The sequence below is a fragment of the Canis lupus genome, chromosome 16 (genome assembly GCF_003254725.2).
Source record: "Canis lupus dingo isolate Sandy chromosome 16, ASM325472v2, whole genome shotgun sequence".
Lineage (NCBI taxonomy): Eukaryota > Metazoa > Chordata > Mammalia > Carnivora > Canidae > Canis > Canis lupus.
This window is the reverse complement of record NC_064258.1, coordinates 29,408,347-29,435,262: the sequence shown is the minus strand read 5'-3', so window position 1 is coordinate 29,435,262 and position 26,916 is coordinate 29,408,347. Positions and strand designations below refer to the sequence as shown.

Sequence of the window (26,916 nt, the reverse complement as noted above, 5' to 3'; positions counted from 1 at the left end):
TTTCTGCTGCTTCTTTATTGGCATATAGAAATGCCATGGATTTCTGTACATTGATTTTGTATTCCTTCAATGTTACTGAATTCATTTAAAAAGTTCTAGTTTAAAAAAAAAAAAGTTCTAGTTTTTTGGTGATACCTTTTGGTTTTCAATGTAGAGTATCATGCCATCTACAAATAGTGAAAATTTTATTTCGTCTAGCCAATTTGGATGCCTTTATTTCTTGTCTGATTGCTGTGGCTAAGACTTCTGGTATTCTGTTAAATCACAGTGTTGAGAGCAGACATCCCTGTCTTGTTTTGTTTCCATAGTGGAAAAATCTTGTTTTTCCCTATTAAGGATGATAACAGCTGTGGGTTTTTCATGTATGACCTTTATTATGTTGAAGTATGTTCTCTATAAACCTACATTGTTGAGGATATGTATCATGAATGGATGTTGTACTTTGTCAAATGCTTTTACTTCATCTATTAAAACAATCATATGGTTCTTATCCTTTCTTTTATTAATGTGGTGTATCATGTTGATTGAATTGTGAACATTGAACCACCCTTATTACCCAGAAATAAATCCCACTTGATCATGGTACGGGATTTAAAAAACTTACAAAACTCAACACCCCCAAAATGAATAATCCAATTAAAAATGGGCAGAAGACATGAGTAGACATTTTTTTCAAAGAAAGTATACAGATGGCCAATAGACCCATGAAAAGATGTTCAACATCACTGATCATCAGGGAAATAAAATCAATGAAATATCACCTCATACCTGTCATAATGGCTAAAACTAACAAGAAACAACAGATGCTGAGAAGGATGTAGAGAAAGGGACACCTCCTGAACTTTAAGTAGGAATGCAAACTGGGGTAGCCACTCTGGAAAACAGTGTGGAGCTTCTTCAAAAAGTTAAAAATAGAACTACTCTATGACCCAGCAATTGCACTAATAGGTATTTATCCCCAAAATACAAAAATACTAATTCAAAGGCATACATGCTCCCCAGTATTTATAGCAGCATTACCTATAGTAGTCAAATTAAGGAAATAGTGCAAGTGCCCAACAACTGATGAAGGGATAAAGAAGATGTTATGATGTTATATATATATATATAATATATATATTATATATATATAACATCGTGTGTGTGTGTATAGATATTTACACACAAAATGGATGAAATATTACTCAGCCATAAAGAAGAATGAAATTTTGCCATTTGCAATGACATGGAGCTAAAACATATTATGCTAAGTGAAATAAGTCAGAGGAAGACAACATATGATTTCACTCATATGTGGAATTTAAGAAGCAAAACAAATGAGCAAAGGGAAAGAAAAGAGAAGGAAGCAAATCAAGAAACAGACTCCTAACTATACAGAACAAACTGATGGTTACCAGAAGGGAGATGTGGGGATGAGGAGGGAGTGAAACAGGTGATCAGGATTAAGGAGTGTGCTTATGATGAGCACCAAGTGTTGTATGTGAGTGATGAATCACTACATTGTACACCTGAAACTAATGTTACACTGTATGCTAACTGGAATTTAAATAAAAACCTTAAAAAAAATAGAAGTCAGAAATAAAAGAGGAGTTTTGGAACAAGTTCTATTGTGTCAGAGGTGTGGGAGTGCTTTCTTCTTACATCAAGCCTAAGGAAAGAGGCTTACAGGGTACTGCTCAGAATTTTCAGTTTGCATCTCTTGGAACACTGGGGATACAAGAGGACTGACAACTGGCTCATTTCTGATGAGGGGCTGTTGGGCTAGCCACTCTATGCAGAAGTTGTCACACTGAAGATAATCTGTACTTCTGCTATTTTGGGGGCAAAGAAAGCTTGAACTGTTCCAGAGGCCAGATTTGGGTCACATGTGAGTCTTCTATTACCTCCTCAAGTAAGCATCTGGAGGGGTATGGGTTCCAGCAGAAGAAGGCATGTGAGGTGTACTGAGAAAAGAGTCGTGACCAATCAGTTCAAAAACATGTTTCCACCCAATTCAAAGGAATTGCGAATGAGACATTAGTGATTACATATTATCCCCCCCTGCAACCCTTCTCCCCACTGCCCTTGCATTTCTGATCCCCTTTACTTTGCTTAACTTTATTTTCCTAGCATGTAACTTCTAACATACCATGCAAGTTATATATTAGTTGTCTTTATTTATTGTCTAGATGTATGACAGGGATCTTCATATATGTTGTTCACTGATCCCAATCACCAGAATAATATTTGGGTCATGATGGGTACTAAAAAAATACTCTGTTAAATCTGAATATGAATTGAATTGGTATTTCCAAAGAGCAGTGAGATGGCCCATACAAGTAAACATTAAATACCTCTCATTCCCAGAGCTCCAGGGTGAAAGCCTGGTTATCTAATTGCAGTCAAGTCCAGCATTTCCTCTTCTGACCACCCTCTTCTATTCATTCTCCAACACTGACCTACCATTCTAGAGAGGCCAGAGTTAACCTAGTCAGTGGGCAACTAGAAATAAAAACTCAAAGACGGTTAATAGGGAGGAAACTGATCCTTTTCCCACTACAGGGAAACTCCTCAAGGAACACCTGAGCTGGAAGGGAGTAAAGCTTTAATTGTAACTAAAATTCAGTTTTATTATTAGTATTACCAATACACTGGACTGAACATAAAGAAACAAATGGCTTAAAAATTAGAAATTACTGGAGGAATGTTTGTTTACCTTAAGTTTACCTGAAAATTCATGGAGGCTTCAAAAGTTTCATCCAAATGCCTAGAGGATCTTGAAGGGGTAAACTTCTGATTACATTTCACCAGCTCTGCTTCTTTCACAAACCAGGCACACTGGCATGTTAAATGCACTCCTTTTCTATTCCTCATTTACAGCACACTCCCTCCTGTCGAAATCTTGACTATCCTTTAGATGGTTCTATTGGGGCTGTTTCTGTTTCAGTATCATAGGCAATTCAAGTCCAGAGCCTATATACAACGGCTTTCATTTCCAGCACACAATACAGTGTATAACACATATTAAGCACTCCATAAAGGTTTGATGAGTGAAGGAATGAATAAATGATAGGACTTCTTGGGATCAGAAGGCTTTATGAACAGTAGGAGGGCCAAAGTGTTTATTCTAAAGTGTATGGGAATTAAAATTATATAAGTTAAATGAGTGGGTGCATGTCATTTCTTGAATACCCAGTAAAAGTCCAAACAGTTTTTCTTGAGCAGATGAATAAATGCATGAATGAATGCATGAAAAATGAATGCATGAAAAAATGGCTATGTATATATAGGCAAGATTAAAATAGAAAACACAATTTTGTTGGTTTGTTTATTTATATGTCAATAAAATGATTTGTACATTGGTCCTTGTTTTTCTTTTTTTTTCTTTCCAGGTGATCCTTGTGTTTGTACTAAGCATTGGGTCTCTTATAATCTATTTCATCAACTCTTCTGAGTAAGTAAAATCACTAGTAACCCTTGTCTGCTATGTCAGTATGTTGTCAGCTAATTTGGAGTTGTCTGTTAAGAGTAATGCTTAACATGCCTCTAGACATACACACACACAAGCTCATAAAAAAGATAAGTGTTCTCCCCAAGAAGCACTATACACATTTCCACAGAAAAATGCACGGGTTTCCCCTGTATCCTATCATCATGCATTGCTAGGGGCTGGGGTGCTGTACACAGGTCTATTCTAGATTCTCTGAGACTAGAAGCCTCCAGCTATGGTATCCAACCTTGGACCACTTAGGAGGGTGTTCTATGCCTTTGGAGTCCTCAAGTGTTGAAACAGCAGTTCTATAGCTGTTTCAGGGTTTCTCATAGATTTCAAACAACTTTGGATGGTTTTGAAAAAGGAAAATGCTAGAGCTCACTTGGGATAAAGGAGTATGTTATTGTTTGCTCTTCTCTAAAGCTTTTCTCTTCTATGCCCAAGTTAGAATGGTTTCTTGGACACAACCCAATCTAATATGAACTCCACATTGATCAGCTGGGAATTACATTGGATTTCCAGCTGCAGTAAAATTGGGATTAAGGGCCACAGAAATCAGGTAACTTTAGAAATCCTAGGGAAACTAGCGGTCATTCTTTTGTGAACTCCTTACTGATTTTTTTAGGAAATGTCTTTAAATTTGGGTTCAGATCAATCCATTTGGCTTAGAGTAGCTCTGTATCAGAGGGGTACAGAAGCCAAAATGTCCTGCCTGGGTAGATGGTCTTGCAACCAAGAAGAGCCACATAATCTCAATGCCTCTGACTCCTCATTGATAAAACAGAAATAGAACCAATAAACTCTATGAAAGGAAAAACAGGTAATTGTCCTGTTATTTTCAACGACATGTGCAGTCCATGGTTTTGTTTGTATATACCTCTTCCCACGAGAAAAGTAATTTCCTTAAGATGTGAACTTAAGTGTCTTGAATTAACCATTCATGGTAAATAATTAGAACATAGTCTATTCTTTCTCTTTATTTGGTCTTATATAGTCAGAGCTCTTAAAATGTACATCTTTATAAATTGCTCTTGTTCCTTTTCCAGCCCTGTTGGAAGCTGTTCTTCCTACGAAGACAAAACCATCCCTATTGATTTGAGTTTCAATGTGTTCTTTAGTTTCTATTTTGGGTTGAGAGTAAGTATCTATGGAGAGTGGGTGTAAACAGATGAACACAACAGGTGCAACCCAGAGAGATCTGTATGTGCCTTAGTTGTACAATCTGCCTATGTTTTCAGGCTCTAAAACTAGACAGTCTGTGCCCAAATTGTCCAATGTAAAAAGAGACATGAAAACTCTCTCTTGCACTTGAAGCTGTATCTAGGCCAAAATCTCAATGAAAATGAAATGATCCCTTTTAAATATCCTCACTCTGTCACACTGTCCTCCGTATGGGCTTCCCACCTACAACTGAAAAGGCTTTGCTAATAACCACAAGCTAGCAAACCTGAGTAATAGCCTCTGAAACTGCCATTGGCTCCACTGATTCCACTGATGGCAAATATGCCATATAACTGTATAAAGTACATATCTTTGTTTCATTTTTGTTACATTCATTTATTAAATAATTCTCTCATTCCACAGGCACTTGTTGAAGATCCATCTTAGATCTGGATTTCATTGTATTTATCCATCTGATGCTTATCAGAGACTGTATATGTGTATATATCCATGTGTATATATACATTATGTGTATATATACATGTGTGTACAGTGTCTCTGTGTGTGCATATATATTAACTTGTATTTTTGTGACCTTCCTTCAAAACTTAACTCTCACCACACAGACCATCAACCTCTTTTTACAGTAATCTCCCTCTGGAAATGCTTACTTTCTCCATCTAAATAGGGAAGCTCAGACAGCAGGGTTGGCCAGCCAGGCCTCCAGACAGTTGTACTTTTTCCTAAATCTTCATTACTCACAAATAAGAGGCTTTATCTATGTAATAATATATATCAGAAAGTTCCGGGAGCAGTAGGGAAGGTCAAAGTATTCATTCTGAAGTGTGGGAGTTGAGATCTGGTGAGTAAAATGGGTTCATTTATTGAATACCCACTTATAGATATAAGGACAGTAGAAGTGGATCTATACTAATATATATTCATCTATATAGCTAAGTGTACATATGTGTAGGTAGATATATATATTATAAATACATATGTATAATAGAATGAGATCAAAGCTTCTGTGGATGAGTGAAATATAGCTGAAAGAAGCTACTCTTATGTTCATTTGAAAAATGTTGAGGGTAACAGAATTTGGAGTTTTGTGTTTCTTACATTATAGTTTGTGGCAGCGGATGACAAGATCAAGTTCTGGTTGGAGATGAATTCAATTGTGGATATATTTACCATTCCACCAACCTTTATTTCTTATTATTTGAAGAGTAACTGGCTGGGTAAGTGTGTTGTGGGACTCAGGAACAATCTCTAAAAAAAAAAAAAAAAAGAATCCTTTATGTTCACTCACAAGTATCCTTCATTTTCCTTTAAAGTCTAAATGCTATTTAAAAATATTTCTCATATGATTATATGGTTTTGTAATATATTTTCAGAATTTATTAATTTTTTAACCTCAGCCTGGTGATATAGCTGATGCACAGTACGTGACAGTGTTTGTTTATTGTTTATGGACTGGCTCATCCACACCCTCAGAGGCAAAGCCCAAACATCCCATCCCCCTGCAGCACCTTTATGCAGGGATTCCACATGGACTGGAAGAAATGAAAAGCCTCCCTTGGTCTTTAAAAGCTGTAAATCATCATATCCAGACAGGCTGTGACATGTTAGAGATTTATTTAATTATTTTTTTGTCTTTAATGTGGATGTATGAACAGCACATGAGCATGTGGCTTTTATCACTTTTTATGGAATTCTTTATTATTACCTATTACCTACCAATATTCCTTGCTGTTAGAATTATCCAACATTATAAAGCAAAACATCATGTGAAGAAGGCTGAGGAGCAGATCTTAGAGATTCTATAGTCAGGAGTTTAAGTGGTTTATGAGTAATTTACTGTCTATTCTGAAGAGCAGTTAAATTGAGTGAAGTGTTGAGTGGTGCTTATGATACTTGAGCCACGCTTCCACATGTTTTATGTTATTAGCTCAACAGCCCCATGAGGTAGGTACTTATGATTCCCATTTTGCAGATGAGGAACTAGAGAAGTTAAGGGAACTGCTTTAGATTGTACCAGCTGTTAAGTGCCAGGGCCAGGATTTGAACTAGAGGCCACGCTCTTAAATCTGCAGTGTTCTGTTGTATTTCAGCATCTCTCAGAGAGGAAGAGTATGAACAGTCACAATTGTGTTATAACCCAGACCACTCCCAGAAGTGACCCTCTTCTTTTGGCAGATTTTTCCTTTTGATTGCTTTGTAGGTTTAAGGTTCTTGAGAGCTTTGCGGTTGCTAGAACTCCCTCAAATCCTGCAAATTCTCCGAGCCATCAGAACCAGGTAAATGTGAGCCCTGCCTTAAGTCCTGCTAACTTGCTGGTTTGGCATTAGGAATTAAAATGTAAACTGAACCTTCAACTCATTTCCCATCAGAATTTTAGCTCCCAAGATACTATTAACTCCTTCCCTCCCACTGTATTAACATCATATGCTGGCTGAGAAGTTTGCAATCACTTGAAAGTTTGTTTCTACTTTGTTTTGCAGAGTTGCAATGAACAAGGCCATTTAGACTTTAATTCTGTCTCTCTCCTCAAAAAACATTTTAAAAGTAATCCAGAGGCTTTGATTCTACATACTTGCTATCTTGAATCACATCTCTTCTGTCTAGGAATGTTAAGACAATTTCTGAGCACGAGGTGCCCAGTAGCAGCAGTGAAATTGCTTACAAAAATAGAGCCACCTAAATGCCTCAAAAAAAAAAAAAAAAATCCAAACTACCTTTGAGCAGTAATACTTCTAAAGTTTTAAGCAGTTCGGTTTAATGTTACCCACTGAAAATCTCCATGCCTCTACATCCTCCCTAGAAGCATCAAATTTTATAGGCCAGGTGGATTTCACTGCTAAGTGTTCATGCGTTATGGAACAGTGGGGACTGGGCTTTTCTGGTGTAACAGGTGGCCCTACCTTAAAACCACAGAGATTTCAGCTAAATTTTAGAGCTTTACTTGGGAAACAGAAGCTTGTCTGATCCCCTTCACTCAAAGATCCTGGTATGAGGTTAGCAATGTGAGACATTTCTGTGATCCACTCAAAATTCCTTTTACGAACCCATGCTCTGTATTCCTAGGGCACTGCACTTCTTATTTTTACTTTAGACAGTGTAACAATCTAGCAAATCTATTTTATGACAATACACACATATTTTTAAAAGCAATATAATATCAGGCTAGTGGATATCATAATAAAGTGTAAAGTTTTGGGGCAAATGTGTATGACCCAGTATGTTTAGAGCTGGGCATCTGAGACTCTAATGTTTATATGAATCAAGCAGAGGATGCAGATCTATAGATCAGAGGTTGTGTCTGGGATCCCACATTGTTAATAATGTTCCCAGGTAAACGTACCATTGCTTCTACCCCAACAGCTTTTTGTCTTTCTTCCTCTAGCAATTCAGTGAAGCTTTCCAAACTATTATCAATAATCCTCAGTACCTGGTTCACTGCTGCAGGATTCATTCACCTGGTAAGCAACTCATTAAGCTCTCTAATGTTGCTGGTCAGCATAAACTTCTTTTCTTTAAAAAATGCAGGCAAACCTGAATTCCTGTCTCACTCTGTGAGGTTTATCATTTTACTTCCCCTTTCTGGTTCTTCTGCACCCCCATATTTTTCACAAATACATGTTTCCTGCACTCAAGGCATCTATGTTCTGTCTTCCAACTTTCAAAACTTACTCTCAGGAAAGGATCTAACAAGCTTACCCTTCCAATGTATAAGCAATAGGTGAAACTTATTGCTGTATCTTTATAGGGGTCTCCGCATTTTACTAAAGAATAAAAAGTCAAAGAAATGAAGGCAGTGAGAGATTTTCACACTAATAAAGCTGAAAAGTTTTGGGAGAGGAATTGGTGAGTTGCAAAGGGGAGCTTTGGGGCTTTCTTAGATCTCCTAAAATCAATCTGCATACATAGCTGCCTCCTTTGCCTGCAGGAAAGGCTCATTCTTAGCTCACATAATGGGCATTATAATAAATAGGTTTCAACAAGAAGGAGCTAACTCCTTCTATGGACTCTGTTGCTTGAGGACAGTTGAGGAAAAGTCATTAAAAATGCACATATTGAAGTAGGATCTTAAGAGCAGAGGTCTTTGAGAAAAGCAAAACAAAACAAAAAATACAGCAGGAGTCTTTTCACTTGAGTCCTTCTTTCAAAATTAATTAAAGCACTAATGATAAAAAAGAAAAAAAAATAGTTACCATCTTCAGCTGACAAGCAAAATGTCAAACACCAAATGCAAACTATGGTATGAACCTTCAAGAAATCTGAAACCAGCCACATCCCTCCTCAATCCTTAAGCAGGAGAGAAATTGCCCAGAGAGAAAATCACAGTAGGACAAGCAGATTCTGTGTCTAGAGGATTGCGGTGGGGTGCATGGGCTCACCATGAGAGCAGCAATCATCAGTGTCCTTCTGAAGACCTGCTGGTCATCACAGAATGGTAGGCAACAGAGTGTTATAGGAGAAACCATGGTACCAGGATGTTTTTGTCTTCAGTAGCAGTTCCAATGTAGGGCTTTTAGGCTGAATGTGGCCTATCGACCTATTTTATTTGACCTAATTAGTTTGTACTTTCTGTTATATTTTTTTTTCTTGCTAACTTTTATAAAGAGCTCACATAAAAACTCAAGTTTCTGTATTCTTTGGGAAAATACAAAGTTCTGGCAATCCACTCTCCCGAGGCCACCAACAGTCCTCGTTGAAGACTAGTTACTCCCTGTTAATAGCACATGCTCTTGAGCTGGACACAGTTTCCACCAGGCTCACTTGAATCAAAGTCTCTTTCTGGACCTTTCTAAGCATGTGAATATGCGCCCTTGTTGGGCATCTAGTCACCCAGGTGAGGAGACCTCCAGTGAAGGATGCATGCAGAGCAACACAGAGAAGCAACCAAATGGCTTATGACTTAAGGATATCCACAGTAAGGCATTCCAACATCTGGAATGTTGAAAACCTAGAAGAGTTACATCCAAGAGCAAAGAAAATGGCAGATTTTCTTGGGAGGATATTTGAAATGACAAAGCCAAATGAAAGCTATTAATTGTCCGAACTCACCATCTTTACATATACTTATTGGCCTTTGGCTAAAAATTAGCCAATTAATTTTGGCCATTAAAAGGTAAGTATTAACCAGAAAGAAATCAGGATGATGCTCATGCATAAATTCTGTCAAAAATAACAAGGAGCTGCGGTGGAGGACACAGAGACATAAGTATAATAACAGTTATTTAATATAACAGTTTTAAGAACAATTATAAGATAACTTGTCCAAAGAAACAAAGGAGAAGTTAAGAAAAATAAATCTATATTTGAGAAAAATACAAATAAAAGGCTAGAAAAACTTTAAAAATCCTAATTTAAAGAAAATACATATGTTTTATTTTATTTAACTATTTTATTTATTTATTCATGAGACACACAGAGAAAGGCAGAGACGTAGGCAGAAGGAGAATCAGGGACCCCAATGGGGGACTCGATCCCAGGACCCTGGGATCATGCCCTGAGCTAAAGACAGATGCTCAACCACTGAGCCACGCAGGCATCCCATACATAAGGTTTTAAATAAAGGATTATTAAACAGTAGCAGGAGTTGGAAAAATGGGCTGAATGATATCAGAGAAAAGAGGGAAAAATATTACCAGAGCTGAAAACTACATTAGAAGGACCCGAAATTAATAAATGTGACAAAGACATGCTTAGGAACATGGTAGACAGGACTGCAGCAAAAACACTGATGTGAAAAAAAGAATAAATTCCTCCAGCAATGTCCAACTGAACATAAGATTAATGTTTCTGAAGAAAAGGACATGACAAATGGCACCAGAAAAATGCTTTAAAATAAAGTCTTGAATCTATGGGTTAAAAGATATACTATGTCCTGGGAAATATGACCTGAAACTTTATTCCAATCATACTTTGGAGCAGTTTACTGACCTTCAAAAATAAGGAGAGAAGCCAAGCAGAAGAAAGCAATGTCTATATAAGGGGGAGACATGAACCTAGCCTCAGATTTCTCATCAACATCAAGGAATACCAGATGGTGATAGAGTAGGGGCTGCAAAGTTGTGTGGAACTATAGCCTATCCTGTCATTTTAAGTATGCAAGAGAAAATAACACTCATGAGTCCCTTCTAAAAATATATCTTGGTGATAAAATCCAACCACATAGGAGATGAATCAAAACTAGGAACTCAGGAATGAGGAAACCATGTTATAAAGTAGTGGTGATCATTATTGAATGAATTAAAAGTAGACTAAGGCATAACCGAGGGAATTATGGTTGGACTACACGTACGTGTACAATATAAAGATGACATAACTTGTGCAAATGGTCGGGAGGTAAGAGGAAATTGAAGAGCATCCTTGTGTCCTCCTCTATAGCACTTCTCATCCAAAGTTAAACAACATGAAGTTTTAAAACATGGAATTTTAATTTTGCAATATGGAGTTAAAAATGATATCTTGACATTTGCCCATAATCCTTTACCTTAACTTTAGCTTATTTTCCATCTGGGACTGATGGGTCTATGCTCACATGGTTAGGAGGAAGAGCAAAGTGGACAAGTAGACCAGCAGGAGGCTGTCAGATCTTAGAAAGGTGCGGGGAGGGAAGGAGGGAAGGTGGTTGAAACACTAAACACTCCCAAAGAGAGTGAGCTAAACCTTAAAGGGTGACTTAACTTGTGAAGGAGATTTCCAGGTTGAAATAAATTTACTTTTAATTTATACAAAATGTTGTGCCAGAATAGGATCGAACCCCTGTCCTGAGATGATGCTGTAAAAGACACTATGGGGTTTTATCTTGAAACTGTCGCAAGCAACAATTTTAATCCTGTGGGAATATACATATATATAGTCATATATTATATATATATGACTAAATACATATATATGACTTAATCTGTGTGGTTTAGACTGGTTTTATTGTAATACACTAGTCTTAGAAAACAGTGAAGATTTCAGAAGTTAGGGGAAGCAGATTAGTAGACTTTGCAACAAAATCCACTGCCAGCCATGGGAGTTAAATAAAGACATACGATCCCTTTCTTATTTTGGAGTAGGGTATTATAGGATTCTATACTTTAACTTACTCATCAAACTTAAGAAAAATTCATTCTTAGGGGTACCTGGGTGGCTCAGTCAGTTAAATGTCTGCCTTTGGCCCAGGTCATGATCTCAAGGTTCTGGGATTAAGCCTCACATTGGGCTCCTTGCTCATTGGGGTGTCTGCTTCTCCCTCTGCCACTCTACCCACTCCTGCTCTCTCTCTCTCTCTCAATAAATAAATAAATAAATAAATAAATAAATAAATAAATAAAATATTTTTTGAAAGATAGACTTAAGAAAAGGTCACTTTTAGGGGATCCCTGGATGGCTCAGTGGTTTAGCGCTGCCTTCGGCCCAGGTCATGATCCTGGAGTCCCGGCATAGAGTCCTGCATCGGGCTCCCTGCGTGGAGCCTGCTTCTCCCCCTGTGTGTCTGCCTCTCCATCTGTCTCTGTATCTCTCATGAATAAATAAATAAAATCTTAAAAAAAAAAAAAAGAAAAAGTCACTTTAAAAAAGTGATCAAATACTTGAGTGAACTATATTATTTCTAATTTCTGTTTTAGTTCTGAACACTGAAACAAAAAAATCTACTTTCCTCAGTCATATCTAACATTTTATCATTTTTTGCAATAAATAAAAATAGAATAGCAAGGAAATATGTAAGCTATTTGGAAAAGAAGTCTAAAAATGGAAAAACAAAATTTTATACATTATATAATTATTATTTGGGAGAAATCGGAGGAAAAATTCTTCAGTTTTTTCTTAATCACTGAAAAGATTTTTTGTTTTGAGGGCAGAATAACCTGGAAAACTTGTTTGTTTGTTCTTCCTTAGACACTAGCCTTCATGTGCTTAAGCTCATTGAAATGAAGTGCTTATGTAGGTGCTTCTTTTTTTTTAAGTGCTTCTTCTTTAATGATAACACTGAGCTAGTGAAAAATAAGAATAAACAATAATTAATCCATCTGAGAGCCTTTGGGGTGGCTGAGAGCCTCTTGGATGTGATTACTTGCCCAGATGAAGAGAAAAAGATATGGGCAGCCAGTCCCATGGAGCCCTCCAAATGTGGGTTCAAGCTACCATGTCCTCTCAGAGTTCAGCACAATAAAGGAAAACAAGACTCACAATAACTACCCAAACTTTGCAAACTTTTTAGTGCAACCAGGGAATCACTTAATACTTCATTTGGATTGAATTAACTGAAACTAATGCAGTATTTTGCCTATTCTTTATAAACTTTCCCTTGGATTCCATTCAGAGATCTTTCCTGAATCTCCTCTCTTTGGACAGGTGGAAAATTCTGGTGATCCCTGGCTCAAAGGTAGAAATTCACAGAATATATCATATTTTGAGTCTATTTACCTGGTCATGGCAACAACGTCAACTGTTGGCTTTGGAGATGTGGTAGCCAAGACATCCCTAGGACGGACCTTCATCATGTTTTTCACTCTGGGGAGTTTGGTGAAGAATATTTTTAATATCTTTGAATATAGCTACATAAACCAAAAACATGTAGTTAATGGTGAGAAATAAAGCAATATAGGTTTGAGAGTGAATGTTGCATTATTCAGAGCAGATGTCAAATGAAAATGGAAGATATTAAGAGCCCATATTTCCCAAACCACATCCCCTGGAGAGCATGATGTAATCGCTTGATTGCCAAACATGAGGATAACAGACAAAGGAGAACAGACTTTCCTTATTAGCCTCTACACTGAATTGGGCAACCCTATATTCCTTTATCTTTTGCCCATCAGTCTTTTTTCCAAAGAGGAAGAAGGGCATTTGAGATTAGATTTGAAGAAAATTCTGTTATTTCCAGACCAAATGCATAAGCTCTCTCTGAAGGAGCATTTTACCTCAGATATGTGAGTATCTGCACTTGTCATGGGCAAAGGAAACCTCCTTTTCTTTTAGTGACTTGAATTTCAATTCCTTAAAAACCATTAACAGAATTCTCCATTCCACTATGGTGATATTCCTCTGTCCATTGTTACATTCCCTCATTTCAGTCATTTTTCCTTGGAGAGAAAGGCTGTGTCCCACATGCTTTATTTTTTCGAAGGCTTCAAGTAGTACCAGCTCCTAGGGGTCAGAAAGGCAGTTAGATGTGAGTAGGGAGCAAAATGGGCAGGAAAAAAGGTTGCCTTACTGCTTGTCTTTGCTTTCATCATTTTGAATGCTGCAAAGCACTTTATTCGATTTAAACCAAATCCAAAGATTGAAGTAAGGAAGAAAAAAAATGGTCTGCCTTTTAAAGAGAGTTCACAGTCACATCCCTCATAGATAAGAGAAAGTTTTGTGCACCTTCCTTTCCCCCCTATATCAGAAAATAACGACACCTAAGATTTTATTTGCTGATCATTTTAGATCCTATTTGCGAATTATATACCTGAAATGGTAGAACTTTTTGCTAACAAGAGGAAATACACCAGTTCCTATGAAGTAGTCAAAGGGAAGAAGTAAGTATAGCTTTCAAGTATAATTTCTACAGTTTGAGAATTCCTACTAGTCACATATCCCTTTCTAAACACCTATTGTCTGGCCTAGGTGAATATATTGGCAAGGTCCTTCATTCAATTAACAGAGTTGGGCTAAAATAAATACCATAAGAAGATATTTGCTATTTGATAAACCCTGCTATATAGATGCCTAGCACTTAGTAAATAAACTAAAATGACAAGAGAATGTTGCCATTCCCTGTCAAGTATTGATTGTGGCAATATTTCTATGTTTCTTATCACCAACTATTCTGATACATCTTTTACTAACTGTCCTATTCATTTTAATCATGTGATTAACTTATGGCTAACTTCACATAATGGATCAAATTAAAGTCACAGTTCAAATTTAAAATAATTACTTCAGTTCTGTTATCTTGGCCCAAACCCCCCTATACCACATGGGGGCTCGTTCATGGGCAGAGGTTTCCTAGGTGGAATAAGAATTGCCACATCTTCTACAACACTTCATAGATCACCTGTTTTGTCTGTGTCACAACCACCTGTTCCAGAAGGGAAACAGAGTTGGTGCTATTTCTTACCCTATTTCTCTGTAATGTGTTACTTCAGTTTTCATTATGGTTTTCACATCTAAGGAGGAGAGAATGAATTGGAGATCTTAAATTTGAAGCCAATCTTTCTTATTTTGTCTTGATTGGCTATAGAGGAAACAAGTACAGTGAAGAGAAACTTTCTTGGAGTGGTCTTTTAGCATAATTGGATGAAAACCAAGATTGACCTAGGAGTCTGAGGGGGAGAGTAGTAGTAGTAGTAGTAGTAGTACTACTACTACTACTACTAATAATAATAATAATAAAAATAATACTATAATAATACTACTAATAATAAAATAATAAAAATAATACTATAATACTACTACTACTAATAAAATAATAAAAATGAGTTGAAAACAATGAAATGAACTACATAAGCCAAAGTCTGACCCAATTTATTGCAGGACAGGGATGTGGAACATATGCCAAAGTAGCCCAAGAAGTCTGAAAAATTTAAAATTAAGTTAGGCTAAATGTACACTTTCAGTTTCCTTAAATGAATAATACAGGGAAAAATAGCTTCTTTAAATGAAGGAAACCTAAGGAAATTGACAGCAATTTTTCACTGTAAAAGTTACATGCATAGATTTTTGCACCTGCTCTAGATATCTCTCCACTGGGCTCACTTTTTTTGCATGGACTAGATAGTTTTCAATGTGGAAGATAAACCAAAATGATCTAGAGTGTATTGCCACCTCTGCCATTTGTTTGACTATGAGAGAATCAGTGAACCATGCTGAGACTCTGTTGTTCCTTTGAAAAAGATTATATCAGCTAATCAGGAATCAAGTGAAAAAAATTAAGTGAAGTAACACATGTGCCAGTCAATTACAAGTTATAACAACTATGAAAAATATAGCAATTATGATAGTTATTATTGTATTCCTGAAAAGGTATGTGTAATTCAAATGTTTGGATTCATACCCCAACATGGGGTGAACTGGGACTACAGAAATTTGACATTTCTTTTCTCTATTGGAGATGAATTCTTCAGCGTTTCTATTTTAAAAATCTGGGTAATTCAAATACCAGATGGATTTATAACTGTGTTTAAGCAAATTGTCCATATCTAAGTCTTGACAGCAAGATACTTCTGTTCCTCCAATGATCCACCTCACATAGTCTTGCTCCCTAGGTTCATCGTGGTCTGTGGAAACATTACAGTTGACAGTGTGACTGCTTTCCTGAGAAATTTTCTGCGGTATAAGCCTGGGGAAATCAACATCGAGATTGTTTTTCTGGGAGAGTAAGTGTATCTGTACAGTTCATGAGCACTAAATTAACAATTGAAATATGGGTGCATTTTTTTAATGGAAGAGAATTGCCCTTGCAATATTCATAGAAAATTAGGAAATAACAATAAGCAAAAAGAAAAGAAAAGGCAATCTTATGACCAGGGATATATTTTGGAATATATCTTGCCTGATGTTTTTCTGTGTATGTCCTAACATTGTCTAAGAGATTTCTTATCATTTAGGAAAGTATTCCATATTTATTATTATTACATATGGCCATGAAATGTGCACGTCTAGTGTACTTTATAATTATTATGCTGTTAATTCTTAGAATTGGAAATGTGAGTTCAAGTAGGTGCAGAAAGTATTGTTTTTGATGATGTTTTGTTCTATGAAGCTTACATTTCCACAAGTAGAATCCAGGTCAACTATTTTGTGAAACACTGGAAAATGCATACTTAAAACAAAAAGATTTTTCAGTAGGCAAAATGGTTTCTCATTGTTTTATTTTTCAATTTTGGTTCCTACTGAGACTGAAAAATTTTTAGGTTTTGACTGTTTTCTTTTTTGATGAAGGAAGGAATTTGTCTTTTCATTTCTCATATCTTCTTTTCTACGAGGATGGCTATCTGTTGTTTTGCTGACTTCTAAGCAGTCTTATGTATTTGATATTAAACTTTTTGTGTTGTATGTTGTAAATATTTTTCTCTCTCTGCCTTTGTGTGCGTGTGTGTGCATGCATTTTTTTTTTTTTTTTTTTTAGTACAGAGTGTTGATTTACATGCACTAAAATCCATTGGCTCTTTCATATTGACATCTGGCATTCTTTGGCCTCTCTGTTCTAGAATTAAGCAATACCCTCAAGCAATGTCCTTAAGCTCTCTGGAATTGATTTTGTATAAATTGTTGTGAACCAACTTCCTTATTTTCTCCAAGTGGCTCATCAGTTATGCACACATCACTAAATAAGTCAGACAGATTTGAAATGACATTTTGATCTTATACAGCATTGTATATGGAGTCACTTCAACCTTCACACATTTTATGCTTAACATTTTGTACTTTTTACATTAGGGAATTCCCAGTCCACTATAACTTTGGGCTCTTGTATATGGGATAGCCAATAAGTGTTTTGAACTCTTTCATGGTGCTATTTAGGGACAGCCAACAGTTCTGTTAAAGTATCATTGCCTGCCTGCCTTCTCAGTAATTTGCATATTACTTGAATCCTTATTTTTAAAAATAGTTTAAAAAAGTGCTAAAATTAGTAATAAAGGGCTAATAATTATAATCCAGTTGAGACAGAAAAGGAAATCATTAGATGTTTTTACTTCTGTATTTTCATGGACTAATGTAGGTTATTATAGGTACTTATCAAGAGAATGAAATTTTTAAATGATGCAAAATTCATCTAGAATTTTTCCAATTACCTATAATTCTGGATGACTCTAAAATTTATATCCTCTGCCAGACATTCTCTGTGGTTCCATATTCACACAACTAATTGCTTATTGGATATTTCCACCTCAGACTTCATTTCCATCTCCTTTCATTTTTTTAAATTATTATTTTTTATTTTTTTCCCATCTCCTTTCAAAAAGCCCTCAGACTTAACCTTTTCAAAAGTAAACTCCTCTCTTCAGCTAATAAGACAAAAAATATATATGTAAAGGAAAGAAACTGGCATTTTCTATCTCAGCAAATAAGACATTAGTGCAGTCCCTTAAAACAGAGACTGAAGCATTGTTTTTGCTAACTCTCTTCCTCAAACCCTGTGTCCACTTTCATCAAGATCATCAATTTTGTCTCCTTAATAAATACTAATTCTATTTCTACCACTTCATCTCCACTATCACAACCCCATTCAAAGTTAATATTTTGTCTCTTCTCAGAAAGGCTACTTTAATGATTTGTGCTTTTTTTCTCAGAAGCTCTTTTCCTACTATTATATGACCAGTTTATTCTTATTCTTCAGCACTCAGAGAGTACTCCCTACCCCTAATTCAAGCAATCTAAATTAGTGTCTTCTTTTTTTTTAATATTTTAAAAGATTTTATTTTATTTATACATGAAAGACACAGAGAGAGAGGCAGAGACATAGGCAGAGGGAGAAGCAGGCTCCTTGAAGGGACTCCAATGTGGGACTCAATCCCAGGACCCTGGGATCACGACCCGAGCCAAAAGTAGATGCTCAACCACTAAACCACCCAGATACCCCTAAATTAGAGTCTTCTAATCCTTCTTTCTCACTACTCCATTATATTTCCTCACAATCTGCAATTGTGGTAGATTTTTCTTTAACATAGCTATTTTTAAAATATTTATTTGTTTGTTTATTTATTTATTTGTTCATAAAAGACATATGGAGAGAGGAAGAGACGCAGGCAGAGGGAGAGGCAGAGGCTTCATGCAGTCAGCCCAAAGGCAGACGCTCAACCGTTGAGCCACCTAGGCGTCCTTCCTTAACATAGCTATTAACGTTTCCTTCTCTTACTGTATATTCATGCTGCTCCTCTCAATAAAAGATGGTGTCTCTTCCTCTTCTCTTTGAATCTGGGCTAGCCTCTGATTGAGTTGATAAACTGGATGCCACAAAGATGACCCTTTGTTGGTTTCAGGCCTAGCCTTTTTAAGAGGGTTGACAGTCTCAACTTTCACTGTCTTGAAGCCCTTTGCCATCCTGTGATGAGTCAGAGTAACTTGTTGGGGAGAAGGCTCATCCAGCTGTCGGCTGCTCCGATCACATAAGAGAGACAATAGTATATTGTTTTTGTTTTAGATCAGTAAGTTCCAGAGTGGCTTGTTTTGTGGAAAGAGATAATTGATATAAATGTGGTCCTGGAAGTGGGCTGCCATCATAACAAAAGTCAAAATGTGGCTTTCTCCTTGGAACAGGTGGTAGGCAGAAGATAGAAAAACAGTGGGGACAATTGCTGTTGGGTGCAAGAAGAAGAGCACAATTTTGGTAACAATGTCACCAAAAAATAGCACGATAGTGAAGGTGGCTGCGAAAATTTCCTGGAAGAATGATAAGTGTCATTTTGCTTCAGTATAATCATGTATAATGAGATATTGTAGGAAAATAGAGGTAAAAAAGAAAGTTTTTAGTTTTCAAGCAGAACCTAAACAAAATATAGAAGCCTCAGAACAGTCTCTCCAGCTGGCCAAAGAATGTCAGAGGTAAATGACCTCAGGGGGTAAAAATATCAAATCCAGGGTGCTATAAGATATTACCTTAATGTAAATGGACAGTATCCAATCAAGGGTGCAGCTGTAAGATCCTTTGTTAAGACCCCAGGGAAAGTTAAGGTGGTGACCTATAGATATATAGGGTATAAAAAGGGCTTCTATGAAGCTGAAGGACATTCTCCCCAAAGTTCTCACAGTCTCAAAATAGAGATCTGTCTCCAAAGGAATCCAAAGGGTATGAGTTTGGGGGCATGTACCTGAATAATATTTATAGAAAGTCATCAAAGCTTTAAAGAAGATTTTACTGCTAAATTAACTAAATTACTGCTAAATTAACTGCCAGCTTGGAGTAAATGGGACAAAGAGACTTCACAATGGAAACAAATGCCTCTGGGCTCCCAACTCAGCAGATGCAGAAATTAGGCTGAGAGAGTCATTCAGGGACAAACATGGGCCATTTTTTAGGGAAACATAAGGGGATCATAGGGTCAGAGGGCAAAGACAAGAACTGAGAAAAACAATGGATTGACTCATGAGAGCATAATTGGCCCCTAATCAAAAACATCTGAATCAGGGGGCATGATAATATGCGCTTAGATAATTTCACAGTTTTGGTGGACCAGTCATTCCTACATGCCATCTGGTAACCCCTCGCATTGTTTGGTTTGGAGTGTCTGCTCTAGTTTTCCTATCTTTGCTCATCATGGTATGCTGGGCATTGAGTTGATGATGACTTGTCTACCTATGTCATAGTCATCAGATGAGGAGGAGCTGTGCCTGAGGAGACCCGTTCTAGACCCAATGTAGATGACAAGACCCAGGACTTTAAGCTGATGCTTTAAAGAAATAAAACTTTGGGGAGACAAAATGAGGATATTTTGTCCAGGGGAGGGATGTGAATTCTTGTCGAAGAGTGTTTTAGAAGATGTCTGCCAATATTCCTCCAACAAAAGTAGAGTCTGTTCACCCTTCTGTTGAAACTGGACCGGCATTTTGACTTATTAAAATATTAATAATATTAATAATTTTAAAATTGAACTTATTAAAATATATACAAGTGACTGGGCTGGTTATAGGCCCAGCCTTTAAGAGGCCTGGCAGCTTCAGCATCCAGTCTGTTGGAGCCCTAAACCATTATAGAAGTTCACCTACTCTGATGGAGGGGAGGCCCATCCATGTGCCAGCTCTTCCGGGTAAATGCAGACATATGAGTGACTCCAACAAAATTGCATGGAGCCAAAAAGAAACCCAACTGAGCAAATCAAGCCAAGGAATTTCAAGAAATAACAATTTGCTATTTCAGGCCACAAAAATCTTGCAAAATTTTAAGCAAAAATGAGAAATTGTTACTTTTATTTCTTTGGTTACCTGTTATTTGAGAAAAAAATCAAAGATATGATATAAATTGTCATAAGGGTAAAATATTAATTTATATTCCTGTAAGTCAGGATACCTAGTGGCGTGCAACAAAATTATTTATGACTAAATTAAGCAGAAAAAAATGTATAAATAGTAATTATATAGCTCTCAAAACTTCCAGAAAAGCCAGATAACTAGGCTTAGAGAATATACAACATAAAACAATAATAATATGATATTTTATATTTGTTTATATTTCTAGGTACTTGGTATTTTCAGATGTTATTGGAAATTGTGTCTTATTAATTACTTTTTCTAGTTGTTTGCTTTTGGCATAAAACACAAAATTGACTTTTGTATATTAATCTTCTATCTATCCATATTATTTGATTTCCATTATTTAAATCATTTTTTATAGTGGTGTTAGGGGTTTCTATGTAAATAGTATTTTGAAATAAAGACAGTTATTTTCTCTTTTCCAATCCTGTGTACAATTTATTTTAGTTTATTATTGTACTTGATGAGATATCAAATATAACATTAGCAAAAAAAATTGGCAATTATATCTTTTCTTTCTCACAAAGAAAACTCTTCTAATATTTTGTCATTATGGACATCCTTTTTATTTTAAAGATATTCTTTGTGGTCTTAAGGATATTCTATTCCTCATACACTATGAGCTGTGTTTCTTAACTGGGTAAAGATATTTTCATCAACATTTTCTTTGCATCTGAGGTGTCTCTCTCTCTCTCTCTACATATATATATATATATACACACACACACACGCACACACTTTTAATTTGTTAATGTGGTAAATTACATTGATAGTTTTGAAGTTATGGCTATTTTGGCTTTGTAATATTAGCTGGAGACTATTCCCTCTTTTTAATATCTTCAAAAGACACTGTATGAAAATGGAATAATTTGATGTTTGAAAGTATGGTAGAAGATACTGTAATACCATTTAGAACTGGTGGATTTAAATTTTTGTTTGGTGTATGTGTGTGTTCTGCTTTTAGTTTGTTTTAAAAGATTTTAAATTATGGCTTCAATTTCTTTAATGGTACTAGGACTATATGGGCTTTGTCTCCTCTAGAGTGAGTTCTGATAAGATATATTTTCGGTAATTTGTTTCGTCTGAATCTTCAAAGCTGTTGCATTTGGTTATCTGCTGTATTCTCTCACTCTTATTTTTATCTTGACTTTTCTGTAGGTATTTTATCTTCTTCATTCAATATATTGAATTCGATTCCCTGCAATTTTGTATTCTCTCTCTCCCCATTGATTTTACTACAGCTTTGCCTATTGTATTAGTTTTTTATTGGTTGTTTTTTTCCCAAAGATATAGCTTTTGGTTTTGTTGCTCTTCTTTGTTTCATATTTCTCTTCTATTTCATTCTTTGCACTTCTATTTTTATTTTCTTCTTATTTCTTTGGGTTTATAAATTTCCTTTAAAGCATTGCATTTGTTGTATCCAAAAGCTTAGATGTTTAGTGTTTGCAACATGATTTATTTCTAAGAATTTTATATCCTTTGTTATAATTGCCTCCTAACCCATGTGACTTTAAACAGTCTATTCTTTTGTTATCAACCTCTAACTTAAAATATATTGTGATTAGAGATCATAATATGTATGACAATTAATTTTTGTAGTATGTTGAGCCTTTCCTTATTTGTCAAGTAATTTGATAAATATTTGTTTTCTCAAAAAAAATTAAAAGTATTCACAATAGCCAAGGTATAGAAACAATCTAACTTAAGTGTCTATTGATGAATGAATATATATATAAATACATATATATAACACATGTGTGTATATGCATACTGTGTATACATATACTTCCATATACATGCATACATACACATACAAACATATATACATACATACATAGTAGAGTACTTTTCAGCCTTAAAAAGGAAATCCTGTTATTTACAACAACATGGATGAATCTGGAGGGCATTATGCTGAAATCCAGACAAAGAAAGATAAATACTGTGTGCTACCTTATACCTGGAATCTTAAAAAAAAAAAACTCATTGAGCAGAAAGTGGAAAGATGGTTGCCCTAGGCTGGGATGTGGGGAAAGGACAAGACAGGGGCTGGTAAAAAGGTACAAACTTCCAGTCTTAAGATGAATAATTTCTGAGGATCTAATGTATAACATGGTGATTAAAACTTAAAACATTATATTGTGTAATTAAAATTTACTAAGTGAGTAGAACTTAAATGTTCTTACCCTGAAAAAGACAAAACTATGTAAAGTGATGGATGTGAAAATTAAGTTAATGGGAAGAAACCTTTCACAATATATACACATACCAAATTATCACATGATACATTTTATGTATCTCACAATTTTATTTGTCCGTTATACCTTAATGAAGGGAAAAAAGGACTTAGAAACCATTGATGGTTTTTTCCTGCTTAATCAGTAATTAAGAGATGTGTTGAAATCTCTCATGACAATGACAAGTCAGTCATCAATTTAAATCTCTCTAGTTTTGTTAATTTTTTCTTTATATATTTAGAAGCTATTTCATTAAATTCATTGTTGTTTTAAAAAGCCATATCTTTTTGAATAATCGAAATGTTTTTATTTTATACTGAACTTCATCCTTAGTAATTCCTTTTTTTTTTTTTAAATTTTGGGGCATCAACCTGATTTGTATTTTTTCTTCTCACTGTGATTGACTAGGCTTGATCTTCAAGCCCATGCCTGAAATAAGACCAGTATGGACTAGTAAGGGAGGATGGATGTTTTCCTAGAGGAGATTAGGAGTTCTGTTAAAGATATAACAATCTCTAAACCAAATTCAGGCATCTTTTTACATCTTTGGTACTATATTCTTTGCCCAGGGTCCCTCCTTCTTTGGAATTAGAAACTGTATTTAAGTGCAACATGGCCTATACAACTTTTATTTCTGGATCTGCACTTAAGTGGGATGATCTGAGACGAGTTGCGGTAAGAACTAGTTTTGTTTTGTTTTTTTTTCTTCTTCTTTTAGTTTCCCTAAGCTGCAACAATTAAGATGATAAGATATATTGCTCTTTTAAAAGTATTACTCCAGATGCTTAAATTGGAAGAAAATAAGACTTCCTCAATTTTAAAAACTGATCATAAAGGAAATGTAGTAATTGGTTTCTAATTCCTCCTTGACAGATATCAAGCAGAACTCACTGTTTGCCTATGCTTACATTTATTTATTTCACTAAATTCTGTCTAGTGCAGTTTTATTTTATAAGTCTAAGAAATCTGAAAAAGTTATGGATAGCAAAAGTGTGTTTAATCTTCCCAACCAAGTAGGATCATTACCAAATGACAGATTTCCCAACTTTTTCTAAACACACTGATGTGCCTTCTGATAGGAGAAACATTAAGGAAAATAGCAGAAATCCCATTAAGATTGGAATGAAAAATAATGAGCAAAGTCCAACCATCTAGACAGCTTTCAATTAAGATCAAAGCCAGTTTCCTCCCATGTTTTAGGTTTCATAGACTCATATAAACAAGGCTACAGTTTTTAAGATCAGAAATCTATAGTCAACATAGAGAATTGAAATAGAAAGTGATAGACTCAGAATAATCTTTCTTTTTCCCACAACTCAGTATTACAAGAGCCACTTCAATAATTTGCTAGACCCTTAAGATTCAGAATCCATAGATATTGAATGACTGCTTACTTTGAACCACACATACTTCCAGTTCCTCTATTCTTTGCTGTCCTGAAAGGCAAATAAATATACAAGTAGTTGCTTAAAAACTTGGTTTTGGACAACAGGAAAAACATAAGTATCCACTTTACCCATTTTAAGGCAGTCTTGCATCTTTGTCAGAGCACTTCCAACCCTTACAGCATCTACAGGACTCATCCTGATGTAAAGACATCCTTTTTACAACTCTTTCTCAAGAGTGTTCTCTTTCTTAGGGGAAATTTTATGATAAAACCATAGGAATAAACCACATCTTCTTTATCCATTTATACAATGGAATATTACTCAACCATTAGAAACGACAAATACCCACCATTTGCTTTGACGTGGATGGAACTGGAGGGTAGCATGCTGAGTGAAATAAGTCAATTGGAAGACAAACATTATATGGTCTCATTCATTTGGGAAATATAAAAAAATAGTGAAAGGAAATAAAGAGAAAAGGAGAAAAAATGAGTGGGAAATATCAGAGAGGGTGACAGAACATGAGAGACTCTTAATTCTGGGAAATGAACTAGGAGTAGTGGAAGGGAAGGTGGGCAGCGGGTGGGGGTGACTGGGTGACTGGCACTGAGGAGGGGCTTGACAGGATGAGCACTGGGTGTTATTCTATATGTTGGCAAATTGAACACCAATAAAAAATAAATTTATAAAAAAAAAAAACATAAGAAAACCCAAAGGGGGAACAGTAGAGTATTTCCCCTGTAAGTAACAAGATGGTTGCTGTTTAACCTTGAAGAATAGGTGGAATCTGCAGAAGCATGTCTGATTATAGCTAACCCTTTGTGCAGTGATTTGCATGCTGAAGACACTTCAAACATTATGAGGTAAGAAGCTGACACTTTGTTTTATATTCTTCAATGCTGATTTTATTTTTTCCTCTTTTAAAATAAAGCCTAGTGCATTGGACTAAATAGGAAAAGATGTCATCTCTTATAGGACTATGTTCATTATAGTCCAGGTTTATGCCTTTTTTTTTCTCCCAAAGGCTGTGGAGATGTATGAATAAGGAAGTAAAAATAGAGTATTCTGAGTATCTTTGTGTTTCTCCACATACTTGCCTAAAGTTTCATATGGATAATAACTATTTAAGTTGAAAAAAAAGCAAGCATACCAATAACTGATAACTAATTGTTCAGGTAACACCATCATAAATAACATCTTTAACCCACCAAAAATAAAGATGCCATTTGTAATTGGTGAGCTCTGTTAGTAGACTTGACTTATTGGGGTTTTCCTCCAGTAGTTCTGGTGAAATATTGTATATCATTTGGTATAACATGCTTGTGATGATTGGAAAATGTCATCAAGATGGCTAGAATTGGTGTTGACCATCTTTAACTATGAGCTATCTGTGAGTGGGATCTTCACTTGTATTAATTGCTTCAAACTATCATTGTGATGGCAATGGAATTGTGCCTAACCCAGATGAATTCTTAGTCCCCAAAACAAAATAAACATAAGTAACTGAAGGTGATTCTACAAATAGCAATAAGCTGTTGAGAACATATGCGGTTAATAATACAATATATATGAACCAGACCTTAGTTTCTTAATATGTATAATGAGAAAGTTCAACAAGACAGTCCATGAGCTACTTCAAGTTATAGACAGAAATTCAATCTGCTTTTCCTGTAATTAATGTGTTTGAGTTTGAAGGCTTAAATACATGAAACAGTTTATTTCCTCCTCAAGAACTGGTTTCAGAAGACTAGAGTCTCCTAGTATCAAGAGCTGACTATATCATAGATTTCATTTATTAAATCACTAAAACAATAGCACTGTTTCCTGTGTATGCTATTAAACAGAACATTTTTAGAAAACAGCATAGCAGTGAATTTTATGTGTTGTTTTATTATGCTTACCCACACATCAATCTAATTCTGAATTTAATTTTATTGCAAAGCTATTGGATATGGCACATCACTCATGAGCATATTTGTTATTCATGTAGGGTTCTCTCTATCAAGAACTATTACCCTAGTACCAGAGTCATCATACAGATACTTCAATCCCATAACAAGGTATGATTCCGGCCTATTTATTTTCCTCCTCTTTCAGTCTATGGAGTTAAATGACTTACTCTATCTAAGTAAAATAACTTATTAATTTCTATAATTAATAGACCTATAGATCTGCACTCAAAAAGTTGTTTCCAATTATGGATGAAATTTGGAGTCTCATTAAGATTGTTAATCACAATGGGACATCTGGGTGGCTCAGTCATTCAAGCATCCGACCCTTGGTTTTGGCTCAGGTCATGAGTTCAGGGTCCTGGAATCAAGCTCAACATCAGACTCTGCTCTCAGCAGGGAGTCTGCTTGAAGGTTCTCTCCCTCTCTCCTTACCCTTCTTCCCACTCTTGTGCTTGCTCTCTCTCTAAATAAATAAATCTTTTTTAAAAAATCACTTAAAAATGTAAATTCATGGGCAGCCCAGGTGGCTCAGTGGTTTAGCACTGCCTTCAGCCCAGGGTGTGATCCTGGAGACCCGGGATTGAGTCCCATGTCAGGCCTCCTGAGTGGAGCTTGCTTCTCCCTCTGCCTGTGTCTCTGCCTCTGTGTGTGTGTGTGTGTGTGTGTCTTTCATGAATAAATAAATAAAATATTTTTAAAAATGTAAATTCATAAAGAAATATAGTTTCATATTTCAACAGTTGCTGCCTGAG

The 26,916-nt window shown here is 35.7% G+C and overlaps 1 protein-coding gene across 6 annotated transcripts in view; it reads left to right on the top strand.

Moving 5' to 3' along the window:
• The window catches only part of KCNU1 (potassium calcium-activated channel subfamily U member 1), a 146,513-nt gene that overhangs the window by 16,754 nt on the left and 102,843 nt on the right, over positions 1-26,916 (top strand). For 4 of the 6 annotated variants that reach the window (XR_004805809.2, XM_049095039.1, XM_049095036.1 and 1 more), the window contains exons 3-13: positions 3,372-3,433; positions 4,519-4,609; positions 5,760-5,871; positions 6,855-6,930; positions 8,037-8,112; positions 12,986-13,156; positions 14,066-14,157; positions 15,886-15,996; positions 23,394-23,499; positions 24,993-25,075; positions 26,203-26,272. Coding sequence is in view for 5 of the 6 variants with exons in the window: in XM_049095039.1 (XP_048950996.1) it covers positions 3,372-3,433; positions 4,519-4,609; positions 5,760-5,871; positions 6,855-6,930; positions 8,037-8,112; positions 12,986-13,156; positions 14,066-14,157; positions 15,886-15,996; positions 23,394-23,499; positions 24,993-25,075; positions 26,203-26,272 (1,050 nt within the window). In the remaining variant the exon portion in view is untranslated. The remainder of the gene's footprint in view (positions 1-3,371; positions 3,434-4,518; positions 4,610-5,759; positions 5,872-6,854; positions 6,931-8,036; positions 8,113-12,985; positions 13,157-14,065; positions 14,158-15,885; positions 15,997-23,393; positions 23,500-24,992; positions 25,076-26,202; positions 26,273-26,916) is intronic. The other 2 variants (XM_049095037.1, XM_049095038.1) reach the window with 2 other exon arrangements.